This window comes from Zingiber officinale, chromosome 1A (assembly GCF_018446385.1).
Source record: "Zingiber officinale cultivar Zhangliang chromosome 1A, Zo_v1.1, whole genome shotgun sequence".
NCBI classification, from domain to species: Eukaryota; Viridiplantae; Streptophyta; class Magnoliopsida; order Zingiberales; family Zingiberaceae; genus Zingiber; species Zingiber officinale.
The window spans coordinates 20991472-21008855 of NC_055987.1; the positions used below are offsets into that span (position 1 = coordinate 20991472).

At 36.1% G+C, this 17384-nt stretch overlaps 2 protein-coding genes across 8 annotated transcripts; one reads left to right on the top strand and one right to left on the bottom strand.

Annotated features, from left to right (window-relative positions):
- The first annotated feature begins 5260 nt into the window (after positions 1–5260).
- LOC122020311 (transcription factor bHLH68-like) lies at positions 5261–7882 on the top strand. 7 transcript variants are annotated; one of them, XM_042578208.1, is made up of 8 exons: positions 5261–5559; positions 5669–5981; positions 6090–6167; positions 6317–6382; positions 6603–6668; positions 6885–6953; positions 7132–7242; positions 7360–7494. In XM_042578208.1, exons 1-7 carry the CDS (start codon positions 5390–5392, stop codon positions 7213–7215), a joined length of 846 nt encoding a protein of 281 aa, XP_042434142.1. In that variant the 5' UTR covers positions 5261–5389; the 3' UTR covers positions 7216–7242; positions 7360–7494. The 7 variants fall into 7 exon arrangements, 6 of the variants coding, with proteins under 6 accessions (XP_042434142.1, XP_042434149.1, XP_042434134.1 ...); XM_042578215.1 differs by having other exon boundaries at positions 6912–6953; XR_006122189.1 differs by lacking the exon at positions 7132–7242 and adding an exon at positions 7671–7882 and having other exon boundaries at positions 5262–5559; positions 7360–7560.
- Positions 7883–10131: 2249 nt separating this feature from the next.
- LOC122000955 (CMP-sialic acid transporter 1-like) lies at positions 10132–17123 on the bottom strand. Its single transcript, XM_042555478.1, has 8 exons — positions 17007–17123; positions 16219–16302; positions 15934–16148; positions 11679–11757; positions 11362–11531; positions 11094–11280; positions 10726–10803; positions 10132–10597 (listed from the first exon to the last, which is right to left on the bottom strand). Exons 1-8 carry the CDS (start codon positions 17055–17057, stop codon positions 10439–10441), a joined length of 1023 nt encoding a protein of 340 aa, XP_042411412.1. The 5' UTR covers positions 17058–17123; the 3' UTR covers positions 10132–10438.
- Positions 17124–17384: the final 261 nt, after the last annotated feature.

A 17384-nucleotide genomic window follows, 5' to 3' on the forward strand; every position in this document is an offset into this window, starting at 1 on the left:
AGGCTGTCCGGAGCAGTTCCAGTCGCTGGCCCCCCATCTGCACGTAGAGCCAGTTCTCTACTAGTTCGTTATTTGTTTTATTTTGGTTTTTTTTTCTATATCAGACTTTGTTTTAGTATTGTCTTTGGATTTTTCCTATGGATATTGTATGGAGTGATACCTTTTGATGGATTTTTGATATGATATTGGATTTCATTCTACTACGTGCCTGCCTGGACGGCAGAAGAGGTGAGTTCGTTGGATTTGAGCTTTACGAGTGTAGTGGAGTAGGGTGGATTTCGAGTCAGAGTCCTATTGTTATTGATTACTATTATTAATTGCGTGGTTGTGACAGCCAGAGGCTGAATATCTTTATAAACTGCGTGGTGTTTATTTTTATTTTTGTTATCATTCCAGCCGCCTGTGGCTGATGTATATGTGATATGTAGAAAGTTTCATATTGTCCGCCGTACAGGGGAGATGCTGCCGAAATTTCTTCGGACAGAGACTCCTCTGGGGCGTGACACTTTCTGAGTTACGGTGTTAGTCAAAAAGGATATTGTTGCTTTGATCCCGTTAGTCAAAAATTGTATGTCTCTCGTCATGTTGTGTTTCTTGAGCATATTCCATTCTTTTCTATTCCAGCTAGTTCGCATAATATGACAAAGTCAGATCTGCTTTCCATTGATCCTTTCAATATTGATACTGAGGAAGATTCACCCACAAATCCTACTAGTAGTTCAACTGAATTTGGTACTTTGGTTCCCGAGATATCCGCTCCACATGTTCCTCCTTCTGCCACTACCCAATTATCTCCTGAGGTTACGGATGATCCTCCTCTCCACCATCGTCAATCCACTCGTTTTCGTAAGTCTACTAAACTACCGGATTTTTACTTACTCTTGTTATTCTCATTCTTTTGCTTCATTTATTGCATCTATTCATTGTCTTTCTAATCCTGAGTCCTATAGAGAAGCTGTTTGTAATCCACTTTGGCAGAGTGCTATGGCTGAGGAACTAACTGCTTTGCATCAGAGTCATACATGGGATATGGTTCCATTGCCACCAGGAAAACATACTATTGGTTCTCGTTGGGTATATAAGATCAAAACTAAATCCGATGGATCTATCAAATGATATAAAGCTCGTCTTGTTGCTAAAGGATATTCTCAGGAGTATGACATGGATTATGAAGAAACATTTGCTCTTGTTGTAAAAATGACAACTGTTCGTACTCTGATTGTTGTTGCTTCTGTTTGTCGATGGAGAATATCTCAGATGGATGTCAAGAATGCATTTATAAATGGTGATCTTCATGAAGAAGTTTATATGACACCTCCTCCTGGTATTTCACACAAACCTGGTGAAGTTTGCAGGCTTCGTAAAGCGCTTTATGGTCTCAAACAAGCACCCCATGCTTGGTTTGAAAAGTTCTCTACAGTGATTACTTCGTTTGGTTTTCATCCTAGTAATCATGATTCAGCATTGTTTATCAGATGTACGAGTGCAGGTCGTATTCTTTTATCATTATATGTTGATGACATAATTATTACTGGTGATAATTATGATGGAATTGCTTCCTTGAAGTCTGAGTTGACTCATTGTTTTGCTATGAAAGACTTGGATATACTACGCTACTTTTTGGGCATTGAGGTTGCTTATTCCCTGAAAGGTTATCTTTTATCTCAGTCAAAGTATATATCTGACCTATTTGAGCGTGCTCGTCTTACTGATAATAGAGTTGTTGATACTCCTATTGAGACTAATGCTCGATATTCTCCATTTGACGGCTCACCTTTGTCGAATCCTAGTTTGTACAGAACTATTGTTGGAAGCTTAGTTTATCTCACCGTGACTCGTCCAGATATTGCGTATGTTGTTCATGTGGTTAGTCAATTTGTTGCTGCACCAACTACAGTTCATTAGGGTGTTGTTCTTCGTATTCTCAGATATCTTCGGGGCACTCAATTTCAAAGCCTTTTATTTCCTTCTACTTCATCTCTTGAGCTGCGTGCATACTCTGATACGGATTGGGCTGGTGATCCTACGGATCGCAAATCTACCACTGGCTTCTGCATTTTTCTTGGTGATTCCCTCATTTCTTGGAAGAGTAAAAAGCAAGATATTATTTCTAGATCTTCCACAAAAGATGAGTATCGTGTCATGACGTCAACTATTTGTGAGATAGTTTGGTTGCGTTGGTTGCTTGCGGATATGGGTATCTCTCTTCATCAACCTACTCCGTTATATTGTGATAATCAGAGTGCTATTCAAATTACGCGCAATTCAGTTTTTCATGAGCGAACGAAACATATTGAAATTGATTGTCACATTACTCGTCGCCATCTTCAGATTGGCACCATCACATTACCTTTTGTTCCTTCAAAGCTACAGATTGCTGATATGTTTACCAAGGCTTATTCCGCTTCGCGCTTCCGATTTTTATCTGACAAACTCTCAATGTTTCTGGCTGTAGCATCGTGAGTTTGAGGGGGGATGTTAGATTATATAATTTAGATTATATAATCTATTAGAATTATTTGTTATAGCCTTGAGGGCAATTTAGTCTTTTACCTTTTCAGTTTAGGATTTAGATATAGTCTTTTACTTTTTCAGTTTATGGTTTAAATTTTTTCTTGTAAGTAACTATATAAGGCCTTGTACTCTTTATTTCTCAATTTATTTGGATTCAATAATATGACTAGTTTTTCCCTTCTCTTATCTTTTAGAGATTATATAATCTAACACCTTCGTCTCCTGTAACGCCCAACAAAAGCCTAATCGGCCGAAGTGCTCTGGCAGGTTGCTCGATTGGGCTCTATGACTGCAGCAACGAGAGAGACGAATCTCTTCGTCTCTTGTAATGCCCAACAAAGGCCTAATCAGCCAAAGTGCTCTGGCAGATTGCTCGATTGGGCTCTATGATTGTGCTGACCCTGATTGTTAACCCTTCTTTGATTTTAACCGTCACCTCAGTTAATCTTTTTGATTTTGACCCTAACTTTGAGGGGCTCACCTTATTCGCCGGATGAGTTCCCATTCTTGATTCAGCTTCAGGTACAAGCACAGGTTGACACTGGTGCTTAAAAAGAAGTCAGTGACTGCCATTATGTTTCAACGTTGAATTCAAGTTACATACATATCTAATTATTTGCCTAACCTGACTGCAGAAATGAAGCTACATGGCGGAGAATTGAGAGGAGCCAGTAAGAAATTCAACCCCCAGGTCATTTTATGAAGGGATGAATCTTTCAAGAAATAAAATTCTGTATTGTGAGGAGTGATCGCACTCTTAAAGTGAATAATACTCAACTAAAAAAGCAACTTTCGAGCTCTCCCCCCTCCTACATCTCCGGCTTTAGGCCGATGATCAAATTCTTCCGTAGTTCTATGGATTTATCTCGCCATATAAAAAGCTAAAAGAAACAACCTAAAAAAGTACTGCACTGAGACAACTCAAGCCACCAGAAAGAAAGGAATATGAAAACGCTCGCTACAAGACAAACCAGAGAGCCACTAATTGATGCAAACTCGTTAATTTATTAAAAACCTGCTCTTTAGAAATCAATATTAATAATAATCGGTGGAAAGTGTGAGAGATAATTCTATAATATAATAGACAATTAATAAGCCGAAGAGGACAGCGGGCGTCCGACAAAGATCGCAAGCAGAGTACGGATTTCGCGAACTCAAATTCTTGATCCATCATCCCTGAAACCCGTCATGGGGCTCGGCTTTTGAGGGGGACGATGGTAATTAATTATGTATCGTTTCCAAGGGAGCAAAAGAGAATGTTTTGAACATTAATTGTTTAATTATAAGTTATTTGGGATTAACCATTTAATTAGTTCGGCTAGCAATTATTAAATTTCGGTGCCCGCTATTTTGTTTTCATTTTATTCTGATTATTTTCGGACGATAAATGTGAATTTTATAGCTATGGTCACGTCAAAGGTTAAAGAAACGGATAGATAATAGATTATTGTCTTTTATTGAATAGAGGCATGCACGCTTCATGCTTTTCTACTGTTATTGCGCGCGTGTGTAGCTTAAAGTGAATTATTTCTTTTATCGAAAATGAATTCTTATTCAAGCAAAACTAACACTGTTTAATTTCTTTATCATCGAGAAATAAATAGATTCTCCTTGTCAAACTCAGTTAACAGTGAGAGTGAACGGAATTTCTTTTTTCCACTTATCACAAATGTAGTAATAACCCATGTTTGTAAAATTACGATAATGGAACGTAGGATTATATGATCTTACTATCGGGAATGTCAAATTATCTTGGATCATACATAATTATTTTTTAATAGAATCGGAGTACGATCGATATAACAAGATCGGTAGGATCAGAACAGGAACGAAATAAGATTGGAATAGGATCGATAGAAGTTTTGGAAAACTATAACTTTTGATTTGGATTGTACCATTAACCTATAATCTAATAAATCGAAATATGTTCAAAAATCTATAGTTAATTATCTAGCCAAACTCATAACTCCTATTTTAAGACCTAAAATATATCATGACTTTTCGGAGACTCGTCAGATTTGTAATGTTTTATTATCTTTTTGAGGATTTTATAATTTCAGTTATTTTCTTCTTTTACAGAGTTAGGATTAGGATGACTATTTAAATATCTATTAAGTTATTTTTTGGATTAGTCTTTTGATCAATATTAATATTCTTTCATTTCTTTTCTTGAAAACATAAGTTTTTAGATATCTATTATTTAGTAACCAAATTAATAATCTTTAGAAGATTATTTTCGATGTTTACTTTGTTAGCTTTAAAATTAAGTCATCAAATTACTAATTGATTTAAATTTATATATATTATAATATTATAATATTATATATATATATATATATAAAGAATTATTTTTGCTATTGTCACACTTTATCATCCTTGCTTTATCCCTTTTTTAATAAATTCGCTTGATGTCTTATCATGTCTAAATTGTATTCCATTCGATCAGTCTGATCTCTCAATATTAAAAAAAAATTGCGTCTCAAATCCCTAAGCCTACGCTGCCAACCCTTGGACCTAATAATAAAATTTATACACTCAGGCCCCCCTTCTCAACTAAAGTCTCAACCCACTCCTGGTCTGAAAGCACTGCCATTCCCTTTTTGCGCAAGCTACTTTAATACAAAGCCAAAGCAGCAAAAATAAATAAATAAAATCTATATTTATATATTTTTCAAAAGAAAAGTAAGCCCTAAAATATTTTTTTTTAAAAAAAAAGGAGATAGATAAAGAGAGTGAGGCAGCCTACCTCAAAACAAAAGGCTCTATACCTCCATGTATTAAGCTTCCTCATCCAACTCTCAATTATATTTCAGTTCCAATACTGAGGACTATAAGTTTCTTCTCAAATTCAAGTTTACTTTGAGAGCTTCAATTGATGCAGCAGGTGATCATGGAGGGCAGTAGCAGTAGCGGTTCTACCGCCCCAACATGGTGGAGCTTGAGCAACACGACGACGCCCTTCCCGCAACCTCCCAATAATTCTGAGATGTGGCATCAAGACCATGGAAGCCAAGATTTACCAGAGTCATGGTGCCAACTTATACTGTAAGGGAAAAAAATAAATTAATTAAAACTATACTTTCCTTCTAAATCTCTGAGATCTAGGGTTTGTGCGTAAAATATTTGTTATCTGATAATATATAGAATGATCCAGCGGAGGGTTTGTCGCAGAAGAAGAGAGACATGGGTTCAAGAAGATGGAGATCAATAATAGTTGTGGAGTGTTACTGGATCAATTGCTACGCGAGCAGGTGGCGTTTCCATCACCACTCGCAACACAAATAACAGGGTTTCATCAGCAGCAGCATGATCAAGTGCAGAGCCATGGATCGTCCTCGTGGAATAAAAATCCTATTCTTGCAGCTTCATCTCCCCCGTCGTGCGTCACCACCAGTTTCAGCCCTCACAACATGCTGGACTTCTCACACAAGCCTAGGCAGCAAAGCGACACTAATAACTCTTCTGAGGTAATTATTAATGAGACAAAAGGCTTAATAATCCAGTTAACTGATAAAATCTTACCACTCTTACTTGTTAATTAGCTTATACTGAAATGTTGTTGTATAATTACGAAGGGAAACAGCACAGAAACTGCTCCAGCTTTGAAGAAAGCTAGGGTTCTTGGGTGCTCTTCTAAATCTACTCTTATCAAGGTCGGAACTATCATATATATACCATTTACTTAAAAACTGGCAAGGTTAATATATATATATATATCTTTGTGAATTCTTTTATATATGCTAGCTCTTTCTTTTACAAGTTGATATGTGAGAATTAATTATATATTGGGGTCTGGCTTCAGGTGAGGAAGGAGAAGCTAGGCGATAGAATAACCACACTGCACCAGTTAGTGTCCCCATTTGGAAAGGTATTTAATGCAGCTTTTTAATGGAACACAAATTCTATTCCCATTTCTGTTGCATTTAATGCTGGTTACATATTTACTCATTATCATAAATAAAAAATGAGGATTTATTAATTATCGGATCAAAATAAGTAATTAAACTGATCAAGGTGTTCTTGGCCACTCAATAATTTGCTTATTTGATGTTTCGAATAAAGAAAACCTGACACGAACTCCTTTTTAGACTGACACAGCGTCGGTATTGCAAGAAGCCATCGGCTACATCAGATTCCTCCACAGTCAAATCCAGGTCAACCAAATGTTTCACTCTTCTCTATCTAATTCTTTAACTTCTTCCACACTGAAATCAAGTGAAATTGAAACAAAGTGAGAAAAGTGGGAGCTGTACATGCACGCAGTAAAAGGAAGGCATTATAGTATTCAACATATTTGTTTGAGTTAGTACTGTTGTCTTGTGGTAATATTTTCTGCTCTTCTTTGGTGCGTATTGTTTGTAATTTTGTAGGCTCTAAGCTCTCCGTACCTGCAGCAGCAGAAGCAGCAGGCCATGAGGCAGCAGAGGCAGATGCAGCTTGTGAGTAATTATACTTATACTCCTACAATTCCCCACAAATTATATAGCTAGCATGCAACGAGCTCACTCTCAGAAAGAAAGATAAAGAAAATGTTAGGTTATATATATAGTATATTTATTTTTAATTTTTAACCTTGAGATTTATAATTAGACTGAGGGTCAGATTTGTGGATCACAGACATCTGGATCTGATCTACACTACATGAAAAGTATATATCTAAAGAATCTCACTGAAAAGATGCTTTATGTACGACACAACTGAAGGCATCGGTTTGGAAAGAAAACTAAAGTTGCGTCGCCTTTACAGCTTTGAGTCACACTTAATTGTACTCCTTTAGCTAATTAATTTTATGCACTCATGCAGCTCTTAAAACTGTTGAATGATGAGTTTCGATTGTTTGATTAGGGGAACGATGATGCCGATGGCGATGACGAGACAAGAAAAGACTTGAGGAGTCGAGGACTGTGCCTTGTCCCGGTCTCCTTCACCATGCACGTAGGAAGCGACAACGGCGCAGATTTTTGGGCAGCTGCTCTTGGTGGAGGATTCTGAATTCTGATCCTGATCAGGATTCTCGAGGAGCTAGATACACAACAGTTTGCACATGTAATAGTTATGTTCTTGAAATTAACATGCATTCATGCATGGCATAGCATCATTAACAGTCATTCTACTCGAAAATGAAGGCTGATTGCTATTTTTGTTATTTTTGGGAGGGCTAATGATGTTATGGAAGCTGGTTAATTGCATGGAACATAGCATGGCATTTGGCAGACATATATCATCAACAACATTAGTTATATTTGCTTTTCCTAGACTCTCCAACTCGTATATATTAATTAGGCTGCCATGAGCGAATGCATGGCATGGTGTAACACTTGAAAAGTGTAATTATTATTCAGAAGAATAGCAGCACTACTCTTTAATATGCCTTTGAGAGTATACCTTGATGTTTAATTCTAGCTCAGTAGTTTGCATGCAGTTCCATATATTGCCATTATAACTATGTCGATCATTGTTTAATTTGTAGCTAGCTGTGAATTAGAAGAATAGCGATTACAGTTCATCTAAAGTGTTTTCAGACTATTTCATCCTTTAATTTGTGCACTACACCTATGCATGGAGTAGTAGTTGACATAGACGTTCGACAATTGCATGGTATAGGGACACATGTGTCATCTTTTTAAATCGGAGGTTACGTATTTAAGATTTGTTGTTACTTAAACTATAATGGGGTACAGAATTATGCTTGAATTGATTGGACTAGTCGAGCTGGGTTCCATAATAAAAAAAAAGTCATTGATATGACTTTTTGATTATTCAATTCTACAAAAATATTCTCTACTCACCTATCTAATTTCTTGGATCATATATAGAGTTCAACAAGATAACTAGAGCAAATTCTTAATTAGATATGTGCATAAGTTACTCATAGCAAGGGAGAATATATATATATTACGTGCAAACATATTGTAAGCATATTGTTTAATTTGATACATGATAATATATAATTATAATAATGATATAGGTACTTTTATTGCATGCATGGCATATATATTTTGTTATAGTTTTACTGTGGCTTTTGCTAGTTTGTCTATGTTTGTAAAATTGTTATTATGAAATGTTTTCCTTTGAAAGATGTTCTTTTGCCTAAGGTAATTATTCATTCTCACTTTTCTAGAGGTTATTTTCTTCATATTTATCCTCCTTTTCTGTATTTATGGTGAATTTTTTGAAAGAATAAAATTTTTCTCTTTTGGCTAGGCTACCTAGTATAACATATATAGCTACTACCTCATTGCTTAATTACTCTTGATCTCTTAGTATGGCTAGGCTCTTTTTTGAACAAATTCTTTGGCAAAAATAATAATAATAATAATAATCAGTTGATATAATTATTGTTAGAAAAAAAAAAGATAAAGCAATAATTTATTAATGGACTCAGCTAACTAGATATTTCAATAATTTATTAAGGAATTTAAAACTTATGTGAGAGTAAATAATTTAGAAAATTTTAATCAGGCCACGTTCATTATTAATAAATTAAACTGTTAATCAACAAATAAATAAATTATTCCTTCAAACTGCCATTGAGTAAAAGTTAAGCGGTAAACGCTGCCAAAAAACTTCTTGGTCTCGAATAAAAATTAAGTAAAAATAGGTTTAAAAACTACTGATCTGATTTTTAAAAGTAGCAACAAAAATGCTAAATATTTTCTTTTCAAATAATCCCGCCTTTTTATTGATTAATCCCGCTCGTTTATCAATAATCCTCGCCTTCCGTTCCGTTTATCAATAATCCTCGCCTTTTTATTATTATAAATATTTCATTGTTTTTTATTATTATCAATTAATTCCGCCTGTTCGTCCGCATTTCTTCCCCTTCCACTCATCCTCACGATCAGTTCCCTGTGATGGAATCGTCTGTGCTTCTCCCGCCGGTTCCTATCCCTTGCGTCTCCTGGCGCGTCGGTCGACGCAATCACTGACCGTGCTTCTTCTTCCATGGCGAGCAGCCTCCTCTGCTCCGGCGATAAATGCCAAGCGCAGTCTCCTCTATGGCGAGCCCCCCACCGCCCACCCCCCTCTGTCGGCAAACGCCAAGCGCAGTCTCTTGCATGGCGAGCAGCTCCCTCTGCTCCAGCAACGAACGCTAAGCGCAGTCTCGTGGGGAGTAGAGATGTCATGTCACTGCCTCTTCCGTCGCTTCCTCCCCGATCAAGCTCTCTGCTGTGAAGAATCTTGTGGTCTCCGACAGAGCCGGATCCGCCCCTGCCAAATGCCGTCCTGCCCCCCGTACTGAGCCAGCCCCTGTCAAACACCGTTCTGCCTCACCTGCGGAGCCATTAGACGACGAACGCAAGATCCGTGACACTACCGGCGCTCTTGCCGACGAAATGGTCGTTGACAAACAAGATGGCGTCCCCACTGATCATGAAATAGCCGCCGACACAGTCCGGAACGACAGTGACTGCTCTCCGTTGACCCCGCGGCGAGGGCAACGACAGCTGTTCGCTAGCTTTTTAATTTGTTAAAATTAATACCTGTGTGTTCAATAAATTTTTAATCATTTAATTAATTCCTCTTTCTTGTTCTAATGGAGTAGATCATTACTGGGATCGCGTTGCATCCAGCGCAAATAGATCGTTGAACTTTTGGTATCATTTATTAGGGTAGACATGATCCAGCAATACGTGTTCCATGTTGGTATCTGAGTTACCAAAAAAGATTACGTATAGGAATAAAACTAATGAATACTCACTATGCTGCAACAAACAATATATGGTTGAAATTATTAGTATTTCTGTAGGATCTGGAGATCAAGCTATTGCTGAGCTGCTTCTTCTCAATCAGCTGCTTGCCAGCATTTGATTCACCATCTGATACTCGAAGCCCAAATATTTCTCATGCCTGTCCCTTTAATCATTGAAGTAATCGATCTATAGGTGGACGGCATGCTTGCTTCAGTTCATCCATAATCTTATCACGGCTCCTCTTTCCCATCAACAGCAATTTCCTTTGAGGTGTTTGCCGCTGGACTTGTTACTCCTCCTGCTGCCGCTGCTAGCGTGCCTACAAGCATGTGAGCAGGAGCAAAATACATGTGTAGAGAAATCATGCAAATTATGATTCCTAAGAATAGCTGCAAAAAGGGCAGGCAAGTCATCAAACCAATGGCAATTAGTACTCTGAGCTAATGATCATTGCTTTTACTGAGCCATGGCTCAGTCAATTAAACTATATTCCATTTTTTGCAAGAATAAAGAATACCTGTATAGTAGGCTTGAAACTAAAGAGGAATACAGATAACACCATCGTTAGCAGCATCGCCATGGAAGTTGAGTATACCTGAAGGATAATAAGTTTAACTATTATTGGGAATTCAATAGATTGTCATCACAAGGACGAGAGCTCGTTTAGCTAACTATTAAGCACAAGAAGGGGGAAAACGAGAAGAAACTAGAGAAAAGCTGTTCTATTTTAGACACCAAATCTGTATCATTCTATGATAATCATAAAAGCAATTCTAAAATTTCAGAAGAAAAAAGTGCCTATTTTATTCATGTGAACGAATTTAGTCTAGTACTCGAGTTCTAACGTACAAAATAATAGCATAGCAGTACGCATGGCCTACGTACCTTCACAATATTGTCTGCATATTTCATCAACCAAGAAACTAATAAGCCAGAAGAGCCCAGATTTAGCACAACCAGCCATGTCGTGATGGTGTATCCACTAAGGAGCCGTCGCCACCAGGGACCATTTTCAAATCCAACTCTGACATCATCTAGCAGAAGACGTGCCATGTTGAATATGGACCCAAAACTGAGAGTAAAAGGTATCAGCTAGCGTGGGTATAGATACATAGAAAAAAGATAAAAGCTAAAAGCTAGCAGGTAAAGATACATGTACAGCTGCACATTCTGCCAGTACAAGCTATCATTATTCTTCTTCATCAGGTATTCTGTGTAAACACCAGCTAGTGCAGAAAGCCAAGCAGATAATAGTGCAAGCATGTAACCCTGTACAGGTGCTGAAAATAGTGAATCACAAGATGCCTCTCCACAACCTTTCACCTGCATCATATTTACATACGAATGTTACAAATTCGAGTAGTTAATTTACATGGAGTTGGATATAACTCCGACCTTAGCTTGACACTAGAATTGCATGGCATAAATGCAAACTAAAGGAACTAATATACTTTAGTGTAAGAGATTAACCTGGCTTGTAGTGGTTCCAATGGCTAACAGAATAATAGCCAACCATTGCAAAGTTGTCAATCTCCTTTTAAGAAAAAACCTAGGGTATACAGAGGAGATTTTACAGTAATTATTTCATAAATCTAGAGCATAAACAAAATATTGAGTAACAAAACTTTAAGTGCAAGCCCCCCTTACTAAGCTCCCAGCAAACGGGGTTCGCGAACACCCATTTGGCATTTATGTATGCATTCATTCTATATATCATGCGCACCTATTTCTTTTATATCATGGGAATTCCTTTTCTTAATTTCACGTGCGCCCATTTTCATACTGGTGTACCCTTTCTTTGTACCCTTCAATACCAGAGTGAGCCTGTTCTTCATGTTGGGTGCATCCATTCTCCATCCCTTCATTATCAGGTGCACCCGTTCTTCATGCTGGGTCTACCTTTTCTTCAATTTCAAGTGCACAACCTTCAAGGAGCTGCAGGTGCACCCATTTTTCATGCCGGTTGCCTGTTGGGTGCACCTATTCATCACGATGGGTGCACCAGTTATTCAATAAACGCCCTATTATGAAAGCTCGATAAAGAGGGCATGCATCTAATCTTTGTTCTAAGTAAAGACTTTGAATGAGATATTTATCATGTGCATGCAAAGATAATAAGACAATTCCGCCTATGATGTATCAGTCATGGTCGGTCCCAAGACCGAATAAAAGATGAGGGTTGCGTTAGGTTGCCAGCTAGTGTTAAAACTACGATAAATGTTAATGGATCTATTAAACTATTGTATTAATGCTAGGTTATTCCTCGGAAGGAACACGTTGCAAGGTCTGACTATAACGTCTCCGCAAGGACCGCTACATCTCCAGAACTCGAGTGTAGTGCTAAATATGCAAGAGTTCGCATTGCAAAGTCCGACTGTAACGTATCGACAACGACTACTATATCTCCATGAGAACTTGGGTGTAGTGTTAAATAGGCAAGAGTTCTGACATTATAGGTTAGATAAGAACAAATATGATAGAAAAACTAATAGTCTAAGATTTAAAATATGTAACATAAGAACCCTCACTGGTAAATTAATGGAGGTAGGAGATACAATGATTAGGAAAAGAATTAGTATTTTGTATGTACAAGAGACAAAATAGGTAGGCAAGAAGGCAAAAATAATAAAGAACTCGAGTTTTACGTTATGGTACACAGGAAAGAGTAAAGTAAGAAAATAGAATAGGTATTGTTGTAGATAGTTCGTTAAAGGATAAAGTAAGAGTAAAGTAAGAAAATGGAATAGGTATTGTTGTAGATAGTTCGTTAAAGGATGAAGTTGTAGGAGTAGTTAAAGAATGTGGTAAAATTATAATTCTTAAGATAATAGTGGCAAAAGCAACTATGAACATAATTAGCGTATATGCACCGTAAGTAGGATTAGATGAAGCTACCAAATCAAAGTTTTGAGACGACTTAGATAAAGCATTACAAACATTCCGTCAAATGAAATGATTTTAATAGGAGGTAATTTAAATAAGCATGTTGAAGTGAAAAATGAGGAATATGAGAAGGTATATGGGGTTATGGATTTGGAACGAGAAATGAAGAAGGGAAAACTATATTAAATTTTACGATAGCATATGACCTTATATTAGCTAATACATTTTTTAATAAAAGAGACGAGCATTTAGTTACATTCAAAAGTGAGAATAATAAATCATAAATTAACTTTCTTATAGTTAGTAAGAAAGTTAGGAAAAAGGATAGGAAGATTTATAAAGATTACAAGGTCATACTTAAGAAAGTTTAACTACCCAATATAGGTTAGTAATATCGGATATGCGCCTCAAACATAGTATCAATAAAAAAAAAATATATACAACTCCTAACATCAAGTGGTGGAAGTTAAAAGATGAGAAGCAAAATATATTTAAGGAGAAGATAGGAGTATAAATATTAGATGAAATATATGGTGACTCTAATACAATATGGGATAAGATAGAATCAAAGTTGAAAATAGTTGCTAAAGTATACTCAGTGAGTCAAAGGGGCATGCACCACTAAGTAAAAAATTTTGGCAGTGGAATGAGAAAGTAAAAGAGAAAGTGAAGGAAAAATGAATAGCTTATAAGGAATTATATATTTGTAAGAACGAAAAAAACTTAAAAAATATGCAATAGCTAAGAAAAAGGCAAGTAGTGAATAAAGCCAAGAATGAAACTTTTGAACGATTATATCAAAAATTGGATACAAAAGAAGAGGAAAGAGATATTTATATAATAGCTAAAGTCAGAGAAAGGAAGACAAGATATCTTATCCAAATAAAATGTATTAAAAATGAATGTAATAAGGTACTAGTAAACAATGGAGAAATAAAAGAGCAGTGGAAGAGGTATTTCATCAACTTTTTAATGAAGATTTAGGTAACCAACTTAACTTAGGCAATTTAAGTAGGTCAAATGAGTATAGAAATTTAAATTTTTATTGTAGAATTCAAACATCAGAACTAGCACAAGCTTTAAATGGGATGCACGATGGAAAAGTCGTTAGACCAAATGATATTCCAATAGATGTATAGAAGTGCCCAGGGAAACAAGGTATTGAATGACTTATAAAATTATTTAACATGATATTGAAAACGAAAAAAATAGCTAATCAATGGAGGGTAAGTACTCTAGTTCTCTTATATAAAATAAGGGAGACGTCAAAATTGTGCAAATTATAAGGATATTAAACTAATGAGTCATAACCATGAAACTTTAGGAAAAAGTAATAGAAAAAAGATTAAAAAAGGAGACCACGAAGACCAAAAATCAATTTATGTTTATCCCTGGAAGGTCGACAATAAAAGCTATACATCTTATTAGACAACTAATTGAAAAATATCGGGAGCAAAAACAATATCTACACATAGTATTCATTGACTTAGAAAAAGTTTATGATAGAGTTTCAAGAGAAATTATACGGAGAATTCTAAAAAAAAGGTGTTAGCGTAACATATATTAAACTAATTAAGGATATGCACGAGGATGTAACGACCAAAGTAAATTCAGACAGAGTAACTAAAGCATTTCCAATAAAGATAGAGTTACATCAAGGATCAGCTCTAAGTCTCTATCTTTTTATACTAATTATCAATGAACTCACTACACACATTCAAAACATAGTATCGTGGTGCATGTTGTTTGCAGATGATATTGTTTTGGTAGATGAAACACGTGAAGAAGTAAATGTTAAATTAGAATCTTAGTGGGAAACAGGAAAGGTTTTAGACTTAATAAAATAAAGATAGAATATATGGAATTAAAGTTTAACAATATTAGATGTAATGAGACAAGTGTTAAGATAAGAGATGACGAGTTGCCCGGAACCGAGAGCTTTAAATATTTACTATCATTTTTGCAAAATGATAGAGTGATTGAAAGAGATATCTTATATAGAATGCAGCAGGATGGTTGAAATGAAGGAGAGTATCGGGTGTTTTATGTGATCGTAAAGGAAAGTTCTACAAAATCGTAGGTAGACCTGTTATGTTATATGAAGCTGAATGTTGGACTATGACTTCAACACATGAGCAGAAGATAAGAGATGCAGAGACGAGGATGTTATGGTAAATGTGCGGGCATACGAGGATGGATAGAATAAGAAATAAGAGTATTAGAGAGAAAGTTAGAGTTGTATCTGCCTAGAGAAAACTCCGAGAGACACGTTTAAGATAGTATATACATGTACTTAGACAACCAATAAATGCTCCAGTTAGGCGATGTAAAACTATGACAAACACATATATCCAACGAGGAAGAGAAAGACCAAAAAAGACTTGGTTAGCAGCAATAAAATAATATAAAATTTATTTAAGTATATATGATGATATAGTAGGAGATAGAGCTCAATGGCGGAAAATGATCAATATATCTAACCCCGCCTAGTGGGATAAGACTTGGTTGTTGTTGTTGTTACAAAGATAATCAGACACTAGATGTTGAAAATTACTCTCTAAAGAATTTAGCATGATTTATTTTACAGCTCACTAATTTCAGCAATGAAATTCTTGATTAGAGACATCATAGTACGTGAAACTTTCCATTAAGTAAAAAAGCTGTCCTCAAATTTGGTCATTGGCGTCGACAAAATTCAATACAATCTCTTTTACAGTTGACAGATAGAGGCACTTCCAGTTTAAATGAATATGCTAGCGGGCAACATGGATATAACTAGTTTCCTAATTGATCACACACCTACTGTACAAACTAGATGTGGTGGAATCCCTTTGCATAATACCTGAATAAGAGGCCAGTTGTGACAATTTTCAGATTACCCATGATCTGATATGTTGATGGATCCACGTAAGTCAAAGTGGCAAACTGAATATTGTTGTGAACTAGATATATGATAGAAGGTATGGGAAATGACCAAACACTCTTCCATTCAGTGGTCATCCTTGGAGGAGAGGATACTTTGAACTCTTTCCATAGAAGGAAACTGGATATCAAAAGCTGAAATGTATATATGGGGACGCAAATATTAGAAGTAGAAAAAAAATATTTACAAGAAATCAAAGAGTACCTTGAAAACTTCTGCAAGAAATGGAACAGTAGCATAATCATATTGATATTTTCCATTACTCTGTGACAGTGTTGTCAAAATTCCCTGGAAATCAAATTAAAACAGATAAGGTGAAAAATAAAGCCGAGAATCATGATAATCTTAACATCTTTAAAAAAAGATGATGAAATGTAATTCGCTATAATATGATCAGATTAAATGTTGATCAAGCAAGAAATATCCAAATTCAAAAATTCATATATAGCTAAAACAATATTTCTATGAACAAACCATAGGACAGTAAAAAAAAAGAATATTTGAGTTTCAAACTTAAACTATTAATCTAAAAAAAAAATGTCACACGGAATCAACCTTGCCATTACGATAACAAGAAACCAGCAAGATTCACCTCAATGCTTGATTCGAAACACCTCAAAAACAACGAACATAAGAGTAGTTAAATTAGTAGGAGTTCTACATGATTTGAGAAAAAACCTCGATCTGTAAGTGTCTGAGTAATCCGCCACCAAAAAGAAGTTGGAGAAAAGGGGACAACAAGTAACCAGAACATCGCAAATGTTAATGATGTTGCAAGAATGTGCAAAGATCAGCGCATCTAACTGATCAATGAGCACCGGATCAATAAGAAACAACAAGCCGCGAGCAAACCATTCAGTAGTAAGGGTTAGTGAAAGGGCGAGACTATCAAATGAAGAAGCAAAATTTCAAGAGATCGACTGAGAACATAATTGGAAACATGCGGAGAAAACAGACAAACTACAACCGAAAGTTTCATTTCGAGATCAAACCTGAGAGCTGGTGAGAAGAGTGAGAACCGCTGCAACCAAAAACCACCGCATCGCCACCGCCTCTTCCTTTTGATTTCAAGGCAGCGAACACAGAACACGGAGCATGAGGGGCAGAGCGAGAAAAATAGCGAATATAACGGTTAATGGAAATAACGTGCCACGCTACGCTCCTATCCCCACCCTACCCATTTTTAAAAATGTACATTGAATTAAATATTAATTTTCCAATGTTAAAAAATAACGAATATAAATGATTTTTTTTAATTAACATGAAATATTAAATTTTCGTCGATTAATCACCGAAGTTTTCAAAAACCAAGTTGAGAGTAGAAAGTGTCTCAATCCCAAGAGTAACCAGGCTGAACTAGATAGTGTCTC

Bases quoted from the DNA above. Each gene is read 5' to 3' on its own strand.
- LOC122000955 (XM_042555478.1), bottom strand. From the start codon at position 17,057: ATGCGGTGGTTTTTGGTTGCAGCGGTTCTCACTCTTCTCACCAGCTCT. The intron at 11,281-11,361 runs GTATCTTTACCT...TTTTACTCTCAG, and splicing joins CAGAATGTGCAGCTGTACAT to TTTTGGGTCCATATTCAACA. The intron at 10,598-10,725 runs GTATTCTTTATT...CCCTTTTTGCAG, and splicing joins GTTTCAAGCCTACTATACAG to CTATTCTTAGGAATCATAAT.
- LOC122020311 (XM_042578191.1), top strand. From the start codon at position 5,390: ATGCAGCAGGTGATCATGGAGGGCAGTAGCAGTAGCGGTTCTACCGCC. The intron at 5,982-6,089 runs GTAATTATTAAT...ATAATTACGAAG, and splicing joins ACACTAATAACTCTTCTGAG to GGAAACAGCACAGAAACTGC. The intron at 6,954-7,359 runs GTGAGTAATTAT...TTGTTTGATTAG, and splicing joins AGCAGAGGCAGATGCAGCTT to GGGAACGATGATGCCGATGG.